General features: G+C 44.5%; 1 protein-coding gene across 38 annotated transcripts in view; it reads right to left on the bottom strand.

Annotated features, from left to right (window-relative positions):
* adgrg7.1 (adhesion G protein-coupled receptor G7, tandem duplicate 1) overlaps positions 1–19,206 on the bottom strand; it is a 130,757-nt gene that overhangs the window by 108,070 nt on the left and 3,481 nt on the right. For 35 of the 38 annotated variants that reach the window (XR_008095815.1, XR_008095811.1, XR_008095807.1 and 32 more), the window contains exons 4-13: positions 19,048–19,157; positions 17,198–17,341; positions 16,993–17,078; positions 16,706–16,839; positions 16,219–16,332; positions 15,813–15,982; positions 15,352–15,504; positions 1,567–1,679; positions 798–1,129; positions 475–556 (exon numbers count right to left, since the gene is read on the bottom strand). The exons of 1 other annotated variant lie outside the window; for it this stretch is intronic. Coding sequence is in view for 4 of the 37 variants with exons in the window: in XM_052499777.1 (XP_052355737.1) it covers positions 475–556; positions 798–1,129; positions 1,567–1,679; positions 15,352–15,504; positions 15,813–15,982; positions 16,219–16,332; positions 16,706–16,839; positions 16,993–17,078; positions 17,198–17,341; positions 19,048–19,157 (1,438 nt within the window). In the remaining 33 variants the exon portion in view is untranslated. The remainder of the gene's footprint in view (positions 1–474; positions 557–797; positions 1,130–1,566; positions 1,680–15,351; positions 15,505–15,812; positions 15,983–16,218; positions 16,333–16,705; positions 16,840–16,992; positions 17,079–17,197; positions 17,342–19,047; positions 19,158–19,206) is intronic. 2 more of the 38 variants (XM_052499771.1, XM_052499772.1) reach the window with 2 other exon arrangements.

Below are 19,206 nucleotides of genomic sequence, written 5' to 3'. Positions count from 1 at the left end.
GAATTAGAGAGTGGGACAATGTGACAGACAAAACAGAACGCCTGTTATTTGAGTAACATGGTATAAAGTAAACAAGAAACCTTTGAATGAAATAGAACATTATTTGAATAACTTATGTTTGAACTTTTTATATTGCTCTTGGCCAATTATTAGCATGCATTACAAACATGCATACGAACATTGAATGGGATAACCTTTTACAGCATGAGTTATAAAATGTTATAAAGCAATTGCCCCACTTTAATTTAAATTGAACCTATTATACAATAACCACTGAAGAGGAAGTAAATTGCAGTACAGCACAGCACAGTACTCAGGTGTAATACTGGTAGTATAGCACAGTAGAGTAAGGTATAGTATAGAACAGTATAGCACAGTACACAACAGCACAGTATAATATAGTACAGCATAGTATAGTACAACACAGTACAGAGAAGTAGGCCAGGAAGTAGTACAGTAGTAGTATTGACTCACAATTCCTCCTGCCTGTATCCCAGTGGATCATCCACTCTGTAACTAATTCCTAAGGTGAGAGACACCACAACTGCAGGCAGTCCTAAAAGACAGAATGATGTTGTTATTTCCTGGTAGATTTACATGCAGCCATATACATAGTATATATATACCACACATACATCCTCTAAAGACATAACATCACTATACGAGTAGCTTTTAATTTCTATTTCAGGCTTATTAGAGCCTGAAAATATCACCTAGCATTAGTTTTAGTTCAAGGAGCCCAGGTCTAATGTCAGCCGAAACTACTAAATACTTGATGTTTCTCCATGCTGTCCTACCCCATCCGATGGCCACGGTATAGGCTGTGAAGTGTGATGGGCTGGTGGCCAGGCTGTTTCTGATCATTAGGAAGACATGTGTGGCGTACAGCGTGTTCCAGGTGAACGTCCCCAACAGGAAGTACTGCAGCAGGACTGCCACTGCAGTACAGGGCCCTCTGTCCTGCTCTGTGTGTGTGTCAGATGGGGGGAGAATGTTGTCCTCCTGTATTTTAGGTTTGCCCAGCTGTTTATGAGGGTTGTCCACTCCCAACATGAAGAGGAGGGTGAAGATCAGGAGACACATGCAGACGCTCACTAAGAGGACCGTTGGGTTGGTTTTGCGTGATTTCCTGGGGACAGGTGATAGACAACACTATGTTAGGGAAGTTAGATGTGTAGCTATGGATGTGTTGGTTCAATAATAGTGAGTTTTATAATGGTTTCACCTATCAAGTCCTGTTGGATCAGACAAAGGGCTTCTTTACACTATTGATCATTCTGAATTGGTTCTGGAACCCTGTAGGATCTTACCTGGTCTCCATCTGGAATGTTATTGTATATTTTTAATTGGTTCTGGAACCCTGTAGGATCTTACCTGGTCACCATCTGGAATGTTACTGTATATTTTGAATTGGTTCTGGAACCCTGTAGGATCTTACCTGGTCACCATCTGGAATGTTAATGTATATTTTTAATTGGTTCTGGAACCCTGTAGGATCTTACCTGGTCACCATCTGGAATGTTACTGTATATTTTGAATTGGTTCTGGAACCCTGTAGGATCTTACCTGGTCACCATCTGGAATGTTATTGTTAAACTCAACCCTATGATGGACATGGAGCATCCCAATATGGTGATCCAGTTCAGCACTTCAGCGTATTTAAAATCCCTCCTGAATGACTGTAGAAAAAAACAAACAAAAAATATTTCAACACTAAATTTATGTCTCAATCATACTGTATAAAGGCCTCGCCCTCATCTGTCTGGATATGCTGTGGTAAACCATAGGTCAGCGGTTCCAACACTAGGGGTCACGACCCCATGTGGGGTCGCCTGATTTGAAAATGGGGTTGCAGGAGAATATCCAAAATCCTGCAAAAAAAAATATATATATAAAATAATGAGTGTCTTTGTTTCTCAAAATCACTATGATGTGGATAACCTTAAAAATCTAAATGAAAATTATTCAAATCTAAAACATAAAAATCAACCAGAGAGCGCCCTTAGATCGTGGGAAAAGGCCGCACTTGACCGCTGCACTTGAATCATTCCCACTTAAGGTGACCACATTTAAAATAAAAAAAATGTGAGACAACAGGAGGATTTATGGGACAGTGCAACCTACCCTGTACCTAACTTCAAAATAGGCCAATGCATCATCTGTCAATCATGAATAAAAATTATTCATGTTTTGACAGTGAAATGTCCAAACTGCATCTGATAGCCAATCGTTTAATCTCAATCAGATTCATGAGAATATGCATTTAGATCATATTGAGTTACTGTTTCATGCACAAGTTAGAGCAGATGGTGTTAATAAACTATGTAGCTTCATGATTTTTTTTCTCAATCAAAGCACATTCTGCCTAGTGGCATGATCATATTTTGGGAATATACAGCTAACCAACCACCTGAATCTCATGAGGTGGTGTTTTTAATGTAATAGTAACATTATATTATGCTATTATATTTGATTATGTTATGTAGAATAATAAATAATAATTATGTGATCTTCCAAGATATTGATTCAGCTTTTTTATACAATGTGTGGGTGTGATCCTGAATGCTGATTGGTTAAAACTGCATTCCAGCTGGTGTCTATTCCACAAGTTAACACCGACTAAATCTATGACGTTAAAATGCCTATTTACTCTGTCCCATCTGACATCTCAATCCACTATCTCATCAGCCCAGTCAGTCAATGTATAAACTTGATCTCTACTATAAAAAGCATCTAGATATTATCTCACATTTCTTTTTGTTTTCTACATTGTAGATTTGACAGGGAGGCGACGTTTCTCAGCCAGTTGAAATCATGAATCAGCTGGTACCATTTTTATGGTTATATACCAAGAAATGTCAATTGGTAAAAGGTCAAACGAAACAAAGGGCAGCTAATTTGAAATCTTTCCAGCTTCAGTTTGAAGTGATTGTGTTAGCTGTGTTGTTGTTGGCTAGCTCCTCTAAACAACAGTGTCCTGACTAGTGAGCACATTTTCTCTGTCAGGCTAAATTTCATCCAAATAAATGTCACTAGAAAACAGCTTAAACAAATGCAAATGCAGCTACTTTTCTGTTGTTTTGGCTGCAATGTTTGACGTGACTGTAAGTCACTAATACAAGACTAGTAAAGGCCCAATGCACTATTGTTGTGAAAATATTTATGATTATTTTCACATTTTTCAGGGGGTGCTGCACCTTCAGCACCCTACTTTCCACTGCTGTGCCTATCTCTTTCAGTCTAATATGGCTATTTACTTACTTTTCTAGCTCTTCATCAGAAGATTTTTGAAGTAGTTTATGAGGCCTAAATGTCCTCTCCAAGTTTGCTGGAATTTAGTCCGGAAGGTTTTGAGAAATACTGGTTGATGATAGGCTAGGTCTCATCTTGTGCTGAGCAGAATATCAGATCTCAACACTGATTGGAGAAAAGTCTTTAACATCACCATGGCTGTAAGCTACCACATCCTTACGATATACAGGTATACACAGGTATACAGGCAACGGGACTGCAAGAGACAGGTTGGAATGTCTGACTGAAATACGGGACAAAGATGTTTTTTTTCTTCTAAATTGGTGGTGGTGTTTGAATGTGTTGATAAAATGTGGGACGTGATTGTTTGGTTGCGGGACAAAGGTCCAAAATGGAGGACTGTCCCTCACAATCCGAGACATGTGGTCACTCTATTCCCATGGTGAATGGCTAGGCCCACTACGATATGAAACCACACACTATTTCAGGTATATTACCGCAACAATCGATATGGTGAAAACAAGGTGTGGGGAGGCACAGAAACTCACATCAATACCTTTCTCTGATAACACTGTAAATCTAAGAATTGATGCTATAGCTCACAATCAATAGGAAACTGACTGAACCACTAAAAAACTCCCCAGCTTTCCAAATGGATGTGAGTTGTGAGGGCCGAGATGCCCGTTCATTTACTTTTGTTAGCTACATGTCGGGGATGCTATTCACAAGGACATATTGTTCTGTCTTACGATTTTTGAGCATGAAACAGCACAAAGGATGTTCAGTGTGCTGCGTGACTATACTGATGAAAACAGATTCCATAGGATTGAATAGTGGGCAAAAAAACAAACAGACTTTGCTGACTTTTTGTGAAATTAAAATAAATGTGTCGCACTGCCTGTGCAACTGTCATATTAGGGAAACTGAACACAAGCATGCAAGAGAAATACTCAAATATTCTAACATTCTGCAGATGAGTGACCGTAGATTCAGAAGAGAAAATGTCTTATTGGAGAGAAATCCGTTTGAGTGTGATCCTGACTTAGTTGACATGCCGGGAAGTGACATAGAAAAGCTGATCCACTCATCATATGACCGAATGCTGCAGAAAACACATTTTGGTTCCTGACTCAAAGGGAATAAATACCGTCTCCCTCTGAGTATTAAAACTCTTGGTACCCCTTTGACAGCTCATATCTGTGCGCGGCTGGAGTTAGTGTACCAGTCTGCATTCAAATCAAAGAAGACACGCAGAGACACTGTTCAAATGTTTTGCAAGTGACTGCCATAGCCCCAAATAAAAAAGTAAACATTGGCTCTTAATTACTACAAAACATTAAAGTGTTATGTTCTGCTAATTACTGATGTCCCCTTTAAGAACAGAGCACCCTTGGTCATGTGCAGTGTTGCTCGATGTTGTACTTGTAAATAAACTTCAATTAGTGCTAAACACGGCTGCTAGAATCTTGGCAAGAACCAAAAAATGTGATCATATTACTAGTGCTAGCCTTTCTACACTGGCTTCCTGTTAAGACTAGGCCTGATTTCAAGGTTTTACTGCTAACCTACTAAGCCTTACATGGGCTTGCTCCTATCTATCTTTCCTATTTGGTTCTGCCGTACATGCCAACATGTGCGCTACAGTCATAAGACGCAGGCCTCCTTATTGTCCCTAGAATTTCTAAGCAAACAGCTGGAGGCAGGGCTTTCTCCTATAGAGCTCCATTTTTATGGAATGGTCTGCCTATCCATGTGAGAGACGCGCACTCTGTCTCAACCTTTAAAGTCTTTATTGAAGACTCATCTCTTCAGTAGGTCCTATGATTGAGTGTAGTCTGGCCCAGGGGTGTGAAGGTGAACAGAAAGGCTCTGGAGCGACAAACCACCCTTGCTGTCTCTGCCTGGCCGGTTCCCCTCTCTCCACTGGGATTCTCTGCCTCTAACCCTATAACGGGGGCTGAGTCACTGGCTTGCTGGTGCTCTTCCATGCTAGGAGGGGTGTATCACTTGAGTGGGTTGAGTCTCTGACGTGATCTTCATGTCTGGGTTGGCGCTTTGTGGGCTATACTCAGCCTTGTCTCAGGGTAGTAAGTTGGTGGTTGAAGATATCCCTCTAGTGGTGTGTGGGGGCTGTGCTTTGGGAAAGTGGATGGGGTTATATCTTGCCTGTTTGGCCCTGTCCGGGGGTATCGTCGGACGAGGCCACAGTGTCTCCCAACCCCTCCTGTCTCAGCCGCCAGTATTTATGCTGCAATAGTTTATGTGTCGGGGGCTAGGGTCAGTCTGTTATATCTGGATTATTTATCCTGTCTTATCCGGTGTTCTGTGTGAAATATGCTCCCTCTAATTCTCTCTTTCTCTTCTCTTGGGGGCCTTGAGCCCTAGGACCATGCCTCAGGACTACCTGGCCAGATGACTCCTTGCTGTCCATAGTCCACCTGGTCGTGCTGCTGCTCCAGTTTAAACTGTTCTGCCTGCAGCTATGGAACCCTGACTTGGTCACCGGACCTGCTTTTTGACTCTCTCTCTCTCTACCGCACCTGCTGTCACTAAGTCTGCATGATCGGCTATGAAAAGCCAACTGACATTTACTCCTGAGGTGCTGACCTGTTGCACCCTCCTCAAGCACTGTGATTATTATTATTTGACCATGCTGATCATCTATGAATGTTTGAACATCTTGGCCTGATATTAACATGTACTGTTAATATCTCCACCCGGCACAGCCAGAAGAGGACTGGCCACCCCTCAGAGCCTGGTTCCTCTCTAGGTTTCTTCCTAGGTTTCTGGCCTTTCTAGGGATTTTTTCCTAGCCACCGTGCTTCTACATCTGCATTTGCTTCTGTTTGGTTTTAGGCTGGGTTTCTGTACAGCACTTTGTGACATCGGCTGATGTAAAAAGGGCTTTATAAAAAAAACTGTGATTGATACTTGTACTAACTAGCTGTAGTAAATGTGAAGCTCCAGTTCACTTCCTTATATTCGGTCTTTCTTATTATATCCATTAGTAATAAGAGCTAAGACACTACAATGGCGACAAGGATGATTACCTACATTGTGCATCACGAATGCAGACGGGGCTCGTAGAAAGAGAGGAACATTTCAACCATGTAGCGCAGCAGCCAACAACCAGTGATGACGAGGGGAGTGCTGACGATCATGAGGCTGCAGATCAAAGACCCGCAGAGCCGGAGGTAAAGAGAATATATAGCATCAAGTTTGATGACACGCAAGAAAAGGAGGCGACTTACATTGAACGTCTGGAACAGTACTTCATTGCAAACAACATTGTATCAGTGCTGTTGAGGGTGATTGGCCCCAAAACGTACAGTTTGCTAAGAGATCTGACTGCCTCTCTGAAGCCCTCCAAGAAAACATTCACAGAGATTGTGGAGATATTGCAAAATCACCTAAACCACTCCTGATCGCGGAACATTTTCATTTCCAGAACTGACACCAGAATGAGGGGAGGGTAGCAGAGTTGATGAAACTGTCTGAGCATTGCCAGTTTGGAGAGAACCTAAATTACACATTAAGGGAAAGATTTGCTTATGGACTGAAACATGAACACATTCAGAAACGTTTGCTCACAGAATCAGATCTCACTTTTGCAAAGGCTGTTGAAATTGCTGTAGCTATGGAAACCGCGACCAAAGATGCAATTGAGTTGCATAAAGACTGACCTCCTCTCATAAACTTGCCTGCACAAGTTCTCATGCAGTCGACAGCACCACCGTGTGGCCTAAAAATGCAACAGGGATGGTCAGAGCAGAGGACTGCCGTTTCAAAGACAAAATGTGTCACAAATGTAATATAAATGGGACATTCAAAGAGCATGCAGAGCAAAGTACAGTCACAAGAGGAAAACTGAGAAAGTGAAAAGGCCTGTGAATGCACTAGCAGAGAACAGTGGCAGTGATTCAGTTGAACAATTCATTGGTACAATGGAGTTAAACACAGTGACTTCTCCCAGCAGTAGTGCAATATCGGTGACACCAGAAATCGAAGGCACATCACTCAAAATGGAGCTGGACACAGGATCTGCAGTGTCTATAATTTCAACAACTGGCTACAATGAACACTTCAAGGATATCAAGCTGAAGAAAATAAATGTGTTGCTGAAGACCTACTCAGGAGAGTCATTGAGCCCAATGGTTACAAGACAGAGTGAATTATGGGAAGCAAACACAGCAGTTACAGGTGTATGTGGAGCCTGGTACTGACCCCTTATTTGTTCGCAGGGAACGGTTGTCTAAACTAAAACTGAACTGGCGTGACTTGAAAATGCTCCACACATCCCAGCCTAAAAGGAAGGGCTCAGACCAAACACTGGAACACTTGCTGAAGAAATATGCAACCGTTTTCAGTGATCAGATGGCAACAGTAAAAGGCTTCACAGCCAAACTCGTACTGGGAGATGATGCAACACAACATTCTGCAAAGCCAGATCTGTTCCATACTCCCTGAGACCAAAGGTGGAAGCGGAAATGGAACGCTTGCAGGATACAGGAATTCTGCCGAAAGTGGACAGAAGCGAATGGGCCACACCCATAGTTCCTATTGTGAAGAAAGATGGGTGTGTTAACTGTGAAGGCTTATCTGCAGCTACCGGTTGAAGAGAGGTTCAAACAGTACCTGACAATAAACACACACAAAAGGTATAATCGCCTGGTTTTTGGCAATGCATCGGCCCAACCATTTGGCAACAAACTATTGGCCAGAGTTTGCAAGGAATCCCATGAACACAGTGTATCGTAACAGGACGCACAGACAAAGAGCAACTGGCTAACCTGGAAGAGGTCCAGAGAAGACAAAGAGTACGGACTGCAGGCAAACATACAGAAGTGTGATTTCCTCAAAGACAAGATTGTCTTCTGTCGACATGAAATTGCCCGCAATGGATTGCCCAAAACACAGGACAAAAATCAATGCAGTGGTACAGGCACCACGGCCGCAAAATGTGACTGAAGTGAGATCTTTCACTGGACAGATCAATTACGACAGAAGATTCCTCCCAAACCTTTCAGCAGTACTCCAGCCTCTCAATCAGCTCCTGGAAAATAATAGGACATGTCAGTGGACAGCAGTGTGAAAACCAGTGACTTACCAAGTGAACTTCATAAAGTTTTTACCTCAAACCATACGGACGTCCCCCGAGAAAATGAACGAGAACGTGTGTCGCAGCCATGGGATCTATATATAGGGGCGGACCCCAGCCGTGACACAGTTGTTCACGGGGGTAAATCTGTAAATCCTTACCTCGGATGTGTCCCTCTACTATCGTAGCACTCACGTTGGTGGTCATGAAGTGCTTTGAAAGGCTGGTCATGGCTCACATCAACACCATCATGCTGGAAACCCTAGACCCACTCTAATTTGCATACCGCCCCAACAGATGCACAGATGACACAATCTCATTCGCACTCCACACTGCCCTTTCCCACCTGGACAAAAGGAACACCTACAGTGGGGCAAAAAACTATTTAGTCAGCCACCAATTGTGCAAGTTCTCCTACTTAAAAAGATGAGAGAAGCCTGTAATTTTCATCATAGTACACTTCAACTATGTCAGACAAAATGAGAAAAGAAATCCAGAAAATCACATTGTAAGATTTTTAATGAATTTATTTGCAAATTATGGTGGAAAATAAGTATTTGGTCAAAAACAAAAGTTTATCTCAATACTTTGTTATATACCCTTTGTTGGCAATGACTGAGGTCAAATGTTTTCTGTAAGTCTTCACAAGGTTTTCACACACTGTTGCTGGTATTTTGGCCCATTCCTCCATGCAGATCTCCTCTAGAGCAGTGATGTTTTCTATGGGGTTGAGATCTGGAGACTGGCTAGGTCACTCCAGGACCTTGAAATGCTTCTTACGAAGCCACTCCTTCGTTGCCCGGGCGGTGTGTTTGGGATCCTTGTCATGCTGAAAGACCCAGTCACGTTTCATCTTCAATGCCCTTGCTGATGGAAGGAGGTTTTCATTCAAAATCTCACGATACATGGCCCCATTCATTCTTTCCTTTACACGGATCAGTCGTCCTGGTTCCTTTGCAGAAAAACAGCCCCAAAGCATGATGTTTCCACCCCCATGCTTCACAGTAGGTACGGTGTTCTTTGGATGCAACTCAGCATTCTTTGTCCTCCAAACACGACGAGTTGAGTTTTTACCAAAAAGTTCTATTTTCGTTTCATATGACATTCTCCCAATCTTCTTCTGGGTCATCCAAATGCTCTCTAGCAAACTTCAGACGGGCCTGGACATGTACTGGCTTAAGCATGGGGACACGTCTGGCACTGCAGGATTTGAGTCCCTGGCGGCGTAGTGTGTTACTGATGGTAGGCTTTGTTACTTTGGTCCCAGCTCTCTGCAGGTCTTTCACTAGGTCCCCCCGTGTGGTTCTGGGATTTTTGCTCAGCATTCTTGTGATCATTTTGACCCCACGGGGTGAGATCTTGCGTGGAGCCCCAGATCGAGGGAGATTATCAGTGGTCTTGTATGTCTTCCATTTCCTAATAATTGCTCCCACAGTTGATTTCCTCAAACCAAGCTGCTTACCTATTGCAGATTCAGTCTTCCCAGCCTGGTGCAGGTCTACAATTTTGTTTCTGTTGTGTCTTTAGACAGCTCTTTAGTCTTGGCCATAGTGGAGTTTGTAGTGTGACTGTTTGAGGTTGTGGACAGGTGTCTTTTATACTGAGTTCAAACAGGTGCCATTAATACAGGTAACGCGTGGAGGATAGAGGAGCCTCTTAAAGAAGAAGTTACAGGTCTGTGAGAGCCAGAAATCTTGCTTGTTTGTAGGTGACCAAATACTTATTTTCCACCATAATTTGCAAATAAATTCATTAAAAATCCTACAATGTGATTTTCTGGATATTGATTTTCATTTTGTCTGTCACAGTTGAAGTGTACCTATGATGAAAATTACAGGCCTCTCATCATTTTAAGTGGGAGAACTTGCACAATTGGTGGCTGACTAAATACTTTTTTGTCCCATTGTATCAGTAGTTGGAGTGTCATTAGTTGGAGGAGCACTAGTTGGAGGTTCAGGGGTTATTGGGGCAGTAGTGGTTGGAGGGTCAGGGGTTATAGGGGCAGTAGTGGTTGGAGTGTCAGGGGTTATAGGGGCAGTAGTGGTTGGAGGGTCAGGGGTTATAGGGGCAGTAGTGGTTGGAGGGTCAGGGGTTATAGGGGCAGTAGTGGTTGGAGTGTCAGGGGTTATAGGGGCAGTAGTGGTTGGAGGGTCAGGGGTTATAGGGGCAGTAGTGGTTGGAGGGTCAGGGGTTATAGGGGCAGTAGTGGTTGGAGGGTGAGGGGTTATAGGGGCAGTAGTGGTTGGAGGGTGAGGGGTTATAGGGGCAGTAGTGGTTGGAGGGTCTGGGGTTATAGGGGCAGTAGTGGTTGGAGGGTCAGGGGTTATAGGGGCAGTAGTGGTTGGAGTGTCAGGGGTTATAGGGGCAGTAGTGGTTGGAGTGTCAGGGGTTATAGGGGCAGTAGTGGTTGGAGGGTCAGGGGTTATAGGGGCAGTAGTGGTTGGAGGGTGAGGGGTTATAGGAGCAGTAGTGGTTGGAGGGTGAGGGGTTATAGGGGCAGTAGTGGTTGGAGGGTCAGGGGTTATAGGGGCAGTAGTGGTTGGAGTGTCAGGGGTTATAGGGGCAGTAGTGGTTGGAGGGTGAGGGGTTATAGGGGCAGTAGTGGTTGGAGTGTCAGGGGTTATAGGGGCAGTAGTGGTTGGAGGGTGAGGGGTTATAGGGGCAGTAGTGGTTGGAGGGTCAGGGGTTATAGGGGCAGTAGTGGTTGGAGGGTGAGGGGTTATAGGGGCAGTAGTGGTTGGAGGGTCAGGGGTTATAGGGGCAGTAGTGGTTGGAGTGTCAGGGGTTATAGGGGCAGTAGTGGTTGGAGGGTCAGGGTTATAGGGGCAGTAGTGGTTGGAGGGTCAGGGGTTATAGGGGCAGTAGTGGTTGGAGGGTGAGGGGTTATAGGGGCAGTAGTGGTTGGAGGGTGAGGGTTATAGGGGCAGTAGTGGTTGGAGGGTGAGGGTTATAGGGGCAGTAGTGGTTGGAGGGTCAGGGGTTATAGGGGCAGTAGTGGTTGGAGGGTCAGGGGTTATAGGGGCAGTAGTGGTTGGAGTGTCAGGGGTTATAGGGGCAGTAGTGGTTGGAGTGTCAGGGGTTATAGGGGCAGTAGTGGTTGGAGGGTCAGGGGTTATAGGGGCAGTAGTGGTTGGAGGGTGAGGGTTATAGGGGCAGTAGTGGTTGGAGGGTGAGGGTTATAGGGGCAGCAGTGGTTGGAGGGTCAGGGGTTATAGGGGCAGTAGTGGTTGGAGTGTCAGGGGTTATAGGGGCAGTAGTGGTTGGAGGGTCAGGGGTTATAGGGGCAGTAGTGGTTGGAGGGTCAGGGGTTATAGGGGCAGTAGTGGTTGGAGGGTCAGGGGTTATAGGGGCAGTAGTGGTTGGAGGGTCAGGGGTTATAGGGGCAGTAGTGGTTGGAGTGTCAGGGGTTATAGGGGCAGTAGTGGTTGGAGGGTGAGGGGTTATAGGGGCAGTAGTGGTTGGAGTGTCAGGGGTTATAGGGGCAGTAGTGGTTGGAGGGTCAGGGGTTATAGGGGCAGTAGTGGTTGGAGGGTGAGGGGTTATAGGGGCAGTAGTGGTTGGAGTGTCAGGGGTTATAGGGGCAGTAGTGGTTGGAGGGTCAGGGGTTATACGGGCAGTAGTGGTTGGAGGGTGAGGGGTTATAGGGGCAGTAGTGGTTGGAGGGTCAGGGGTTATAGGGGCAGTAGTGGTTGGAGGGTCAGGGGTTATAGGGGCAGTAGTGGTTGGAGTGTCAGGGGTTATAGGGGCAGTAGTGGTTGGAGGGTCAGGGGTTATAGGGGCAGTAGTGGTTGGAGGGTCAGGGGTTATAGGGGCAGTAGTGGTTGGAGGGTCAGGGGTTATAGGAGCAGTAGTAGTTGGGGTAGTTATGTCAATGGTGGTTGGAATGGCAGAGGATGTGGTGAGATTCCCCTGTAGTAAAGAGACTTTATAAAAGAGAATTAACTCAGTAAACCACATAAACAAGGACACATAGTGTCAGTTGCTATAAGCATGCTATAAAGATGATCCATGCTGTTCCAGTTTCATTGTGTCTGCATCCGGGTAGAAAGGTTTTCTATTGTACTTTATGAGAGAAAGAAGTCATTATCACTCCCAATAAACGGCTGATAGCAAAGGCTATCTGTTATCAACTGTATCTGAGACCTGACAGTAGTCTCTTCACAGTATGTAAACAATGGCTTAACAGTAAATCGAACGTGTTTGGATAAAAGTCTGAAACAATGTCTTCATTGATGCTATTGTATCCCTCGCAGCAAACAGACAAAACATAAATCAATCATTGACTATAAACCAAACTTAAAAATTCATAAACCAAACTAAAAACAGTAAGGTTATATATGGGTAATAATCATTTCATAAGTTAAATGCATCATACATGTTTGCACATCTGAAGTGAAAGCAATTTTCCTACACAATTCTCAATCATAGAAGACTCTTAACCTCTTAATGAACATCTTAAATCACCCTGAATAAATCAAATATAGAGCAAGTCTTATTTGTAGAAAAGACAGCCATAATACTGATAACAAGTTCAAACAGGTGCCATTAATACAGGTAACGAGTGGAGGACAGAGGAGCCTCTTAAAGAAGAAGTTACAGGTCTGTGAGAGCCAGAAATCTTGCTTGTTTGTAGGTGACCAAATACTTATTTTCCACCATAATTTGCAAATAAATCCATAAAAAAATCCTACAATGTGATTTTCTGGATTTTATTTCAAATTTTGTCTGTCATAGTTGAAGTGTACTTATGATGAAAATTACAGGCCTCTCTCATCTTTTTAAGTGGGAGAACTTTGGTGGCTGTCTAAATACTTTTTTGCCCCACTGTATGTGAGAAACCTGTTCATATGTATAGACCCCGGTGGGAGGAGTATATCTCTCTGCCACAACCCTTCATTCCTCCCGAAGGTTCTGTCAGACAGGCATGTGAACATCCCTTTTATCCTGACTGCTTACAACCCCCCAGCAGTGAGGGGGAGTCTGGGCCTCCCTCCGGGCATGCTGTGCCCTGTGAGGGCACTGGCTGCCTATGTGGAGCAGACACGGTCAGTGAGAACAACAGACCAGCTCTTTGTCTGCTATGGTGAGAGAGTCCTGAGGGCTGGGTTATCAAAGCAGAGGCTCTTTCACTAGATCGTGGACACGATTAAGACAGCATACTGCCTGACTGGCAGGCCAGTGCTGGGATCTGTGGGGGCACATTCAACAAGAGGTGTGGCTGCGCCCTGGGCTCTACTGAGAGCCGACTGGCATAGCCCCTTGCTGATAACTGTGCTGCGGCCAGCTAGGCTTCCACTTGCTCCCTTGCTAGGTACTATCGGATAAATGTGGCACCTCCCTCTGCGGTTGGTTCAGCAGCCCTGGGCGTCGCTGGGACCCCTTCCTCATTGTCGGACCCTGTATCTTGGTCCCGCTCTGGGACTTCGCCACTGGCTGACCAGGTCCCTCTAGCACCTCTATACCAATATATTGGAGTGATCCAATATAGTGAAACACAACAAAAGTTACGTATGTGAGCTATATGGATCACTACAATTCTCTACGGTGCTAGAGGCTCCTCCTGTGTGTCGCGGCCATGGGGTTTATACATAGGGGCAGACCCCCGCCGTGACAGGTGTACACAGAAGAAAATCTGTAAATCCTCACCTCGGATGTGTCCCTCTGCCACGGAGTGACACCAATATATTGGAGTGAACCATATAGCTCACATAACCGTGGTTTCATATGTAACCTTCGATGTTTGATGTGGGGATTGAGAGTCATCATACCCCAGAAATACAAACAGCTTTTACAGCAACTACATGAAAGGCATGTTGTAATTGTCAAAATGACGCTGCTCGCGAGAGCCACTTCTGGTGGTTCAGGCTGGATCAACAGATAGAAGATATGGCAAAGAACTGTAGCGGATGTTTGGAAACCTTTCACATGCCTGCTCCTGCCCCAGTCCACTTATGGGAATAGACCATTGCAGAGAATTCATGTGGACGCCGGCCCCTTTGGAAAGCACGTTTCTGGTTATAGTTGATGTCAATTCCAAATGAACAGAGGTGTTTGGCACTGACTCCTCCACCTCAGCTCAGACTATAGTGTCTCAGAACAATTTTTACTCGCTTCGGGTCGGCTCTGCAGCTGGCAAGCGACAAAGTGCAAGCTTTTGTAAGTGATGAGTTTTCAAGATTCATGTCAGCCGGGAACGCCATCTCCAAACAGTACAGGAAGTGATGGTGCGAGATTACAGAAGGGGGAGGAAATGGACAAGAGGGATCGTACACACACAAACGGGACCCAGAACTTACCAGGTTCAAGTGAGCCCAGACATAATGTGGCGGCGTCACATTAACCAAATGCATTCCACGGAAAACAGCACAACAATCGAGAGAGAACAGGCACAGAGAGATCCTGGGAGAGACACACAGGAAACTGTAGAGGACGGTGGGACGGTACAGAGACCCCAGGCTAAAAGAAGGGAACGTGTGGATGAAGGTGCTGCTATAGCAGAAACTATTATGGACCAAGCACACACTGCTGATGTGCAGGAGCCTCCAGACAATCCAAGGCACTACCCAGAACGAAGATACCAGACAGACTGGACTTACAAACAAACAAACACAAACAAAAATGAACTGTTCAAGTTCAAATGAAAAGATGCAAAATAACTACAACAAGTTCTGGGAAATGTTTCAATTGTGGTTTGGTAGAAGTGACTCTGATTGTATAAGAGAAGGAATGTCATCTTCTGTTAATTACTGATGTCTCCTTTAAGAACAGAGCACTGTACTTGCACTAACTAGCTTTAGCAAATGTGAAGCTCCAGTTCACTTCCTTGTATTGGAGACTTTCTTAATATATCCATTAGTAATAAGAGCTAAGACACTACAAAATGGCTGGGTCACGAGAATCTTCAGGTATCAAAATGGGGTCATGTTTCAAAAAAGTCTAGGAACCCCAGATAGGTCAGAGTGTGGTCAGTAAAAGGGAGATGAAGGCAGCTCGCTATTCACCATCAGCACAGCAAAGTTAGTGGTGTGATTACAGAAACATCGCAGGCCGTCTGCTAAGTGGTTGACTTTGGAGCAGCCAAAGGTGCTCCAGTCTTTCAACGTGTAGTTCCATGACACGCAGGCAAAGTCATAGAGGGAGGTGTTGGGAACAGCCTGAGAAGAGAGAACAGACACAAACTCACTGTAAATCCTTCAGCAAAAGACGTGCACTCACAGTACTCATCTTTTTCAAATTCTCAGTCTATTGTGAAGTCTAACAGGTTTAAGTAAATGTGGGAAAGAATAAATACTAATTATGATAGATTGTATTATGTACAAGACAACATATGTTCCCTGTAGCATCAATGGAGAACTTCGATCAGGGGTGTCAAACATGTGACTAAGATAATGAATAACTTCCCAATGCATTTCCCACAGAATTTGGACCACTATGTGTTTATTGATTCCAAGATAAATCTTACTGTGGGCTTGAAGAGCATCTCAACATGTAACCCAGACACTTGTCCCAGGTTAGCAGAGATGACCCTTCTGCTGGTTCCTGGAGAAGCTCTGAAAGCCTTGGACCTGAAGAACCGGTCGTTTTGGTAGAGCACAAAACCAATGGAGTGGTTTGTGTTTTTACTATGTAAAACTGAGTGGGTTGAGAAAGAGGGGAGAGAGAGAGAGGGAGAAAGAGTGATTGTTGTTCATATCAGAACTTCATATACATGAGTAGTTTGACCTTGCCTTGAGGGCTTATCTCGATAGGGACTCTAAATGTAAATGTTTGGAGAACACAAAGAGCAGTTAAGCTCTCTTGGTGAATGCGGAACAAGGAAATTGAAGCTTGAGTTTATACACTATGTTTGCATACCAACATTGGCTCACCTGGTGTGAATTCTATGACAATCTGGACATCGGTCGCACCTCCTTCATCAGCTATCAGTTGAGAAGTATTTGTGTTGAGACGAATTCTGTTGGCCACAAAATTACCAGATCTTCCTGGAGAAGGAGATTCATTTGATTTAGCAATTTAAATCAGAACAATATAGTGTTACTTCAGTACCACAGGAGGTGGGTGGCACATTCATGGGAGTACGGGCTCATTGTAACGGCTGAAGCAGAATAAGTTGAATTGTATCAAATACATCCATGTGTTTTATGCCATTCCATTCGCTCCATTACAGCTGTTAATATGAGCCATCTTCAGCAGCCACCACAGTTCTGCAGTACAACAAATCAAATCCATACAAAATCTTATTGACCATCAGAGGAGAAACATTTGAAAATTGAGAAGTTTTACACAGTCTGTCAACACAGATATAAACTATAATTTTAAACGCCAGTATGTAGGTTCACTAGCAGTCTCACCCACCAGTCAGAGCAGTAAACTGGATCCCTACTGAGTCACTTGGTACTTGGACAGACTGGACTCCCAGGTTGGGCTGAACCACCAAGGACACATTATTGCTCTGGTCCAGGGAAAACATCTCCAGGGTCTCTGTGAGGCTGGGAGAGAAACACAGAAAAACATTAGTGTACATGCACCCCTACAGACACACACTGAGGCACACGTACACACATAAACTCAAATATATGCAGAAATACACACCACCACACACGCACGCTCACACACACACACTGACAAACACACTCCTGTACTTTTGGACAGCGTCTCTCTCCTGTGTACTCTCCTCACTGGCATTGAGCAGCTGACTGATGGTGGTTACAGCTGCCACTGCGATGTCCTGCAACATGATGAAAACCAGGGGATGAACCTCAAGTGTTCAAATCACTGCAGTGACAACCTCACGTTTCTCTCCAGAACATGTCATAGTTCACAACTTGATTTCAAAACATGTTATACCTCTGTGATATTTGCAGACTGAAGCAGTGTGTTAGCTATCTGAGCTGCTGTGGTGATGTTGTCAGCTGACAGCCGCTCTGGTTGGGAGGTCAGGATCTGAGTACTGAAGGCCAACTGTAGTAAATCACCTGAACTGCTGGAGATCTGAACAGGGAGAGACAAGGATTTTTATTTATTATATTTTAGTATTGATTTTCAACAGAACATTGTATAAGTTGCAGCAACATCCTGAACCAGCTGCATTAAGTACTGCAGTGCATCTCCTCCTCATAGACTGCACGAGATTTGCCTGTTCTTGCTGTGAGATTTTACCCCACTCTTCCACCAAGGCACCTGTAAGTTCCCGGACATTTCTGAGGGGAATGGCCGTAGCCCTCACCCTCCAATCTAACAGGTCCCAGACGTGCTCAATGGGATTGAGATCCAGGCTTTTCGCTGGCCATGGCAGACCATCTGAAATTCCTGTCTTGCAGGAAATCATGCACAGAATGAGCAGTATAGCTGGTGGCATTGTAATGCTGGAGGGTCATGTCAGGATGAGACTGCAGGAAGGATACCACATGAGGGAGGAGGATGTCTTCCCTGTAAAGCACAGCATTGAGATTGCCTGCAATGACAACAAGCACAGTCTGATGATGCTGTGACACACCGCCCCAGACCATGACGGACCCTCCACCTCCAAATCGATCCCACTCCAGAGTACAGGCATCGCAGTAACGCTCATTCCTTCGACGATAAACACGAATCCAACCATCACCCCTGGTGAGACAAAACCGCGACTCGTCAGTGAAAAGCACTTTTTGCCAGTCCTGTCTGGTCCAGCGATGGTGGGTTTGTGCCCCTAGGCGACGTTGTTGCCGGTGATGCCTTACATCAGGCCTACAATTCCTCAGTCCAGCCTCTCTCAGCCTATTGTGGACAATCTGAGCACTGATGGAGGGATTGTGCGTTCCTGGTGTAACTCGGGCAGTTGCTGTTGCCATCCTGTACCTGTCCCGCAGGTGTGATGTTCGGATATACCGATCCTGTGCAGGTGTTGTTACACGTGGTCTGCCATTGCGAGGACGACCAGCTGTCCGTCCTGTCTCCTGTAGCGCTGTCTTAGGTGTCTCACAGTACGGACATTGCAATTTATTGCCCTGGCCACGTCTGCAGTCCTCATGCTTCCTTGCAGCATGCCTAAGGCACGTTCACGCAGATGAGCAGGGACCCTGGGCATCTTTCTTTTGGTGTTTTTCAGTCAGTAGAAAGGCCTCTTTAGTGTCCTAAGTTTTCATAACTGTGACCTTAATTGCCTACCGTCTGTAAGTTGTTAGTGTCTTGTTCCACAGGTGCATGAATTGTTTATGGTTCATTGAACAAGAATGGGAAACAGTGTTTATACCCTTTACAATGAAGATCTGTGAAGTTATTTGGATTTTCACAAATTATCTTTGGAAGACAGGATCCTGAAAAAGGGATGTTTCTTTTTTTGCTGAGTTTATGTGGCTCAGTTGGTAGAGAATGGCACTTGCAATGCCAGGGTTGTGGGTTCGATTCCCACAGGGGACAAGTATGAAAATGTATGCACTCACCACTATAGGTCACTCTGGATAAGAGCGTCTACTAAATGTAAAAATACAATTTTTACGTAAAACACAATAAATAAATAAATAATGTTTCTCATCAACTGTTAAGCAGAATAAAGGAACAGAATACATGATCTGAAGGTAAAAGCCAGTTGTTTAGTGATCTTCAAACTGTAAGATCCAGTCCTCATAATGATGACTGTAACTGACCTGAAGAAAGAAGAATGCTAAATCAAGACTGGTCATAAATCAGGATCATAAAAAATATGCTTATTGACTTACATTTCCTAGAATGTCACTGAGGGTAAATTCACACTGCAGTTCATGAGGAGGACCAAACATCAGAGAGCCAGTGTCATTCAAACATCTTGCTGAGGCTTTTGGTAAACCAGCTGGAGGAACCAAGATGAACAGATACTCAAGGCTTTGTGTTACCTAATA

The sequence above is a fragment of the Oncorhynchus keta genome, chromosome 37, assembly GCF_023373465.1.
Source record: "Oncorhynchus keta strain PuntledgeMale-10-30-2019 chromosome 37, Oket_V2, whole genome shotgun sequence".
NCBI classification, from domain to species: domain Eukaryota; kingdom Metazoa; phylum Chordata; class Actinopteri; order Salmoniformes; family Salmonidae; genus Oncorhynchus; species Oncorhynchus keta.
Note: the sequence above shows the minus strand (reverse complement) of the source record. Positions and strands in the feature narration are given on the sequence as shown.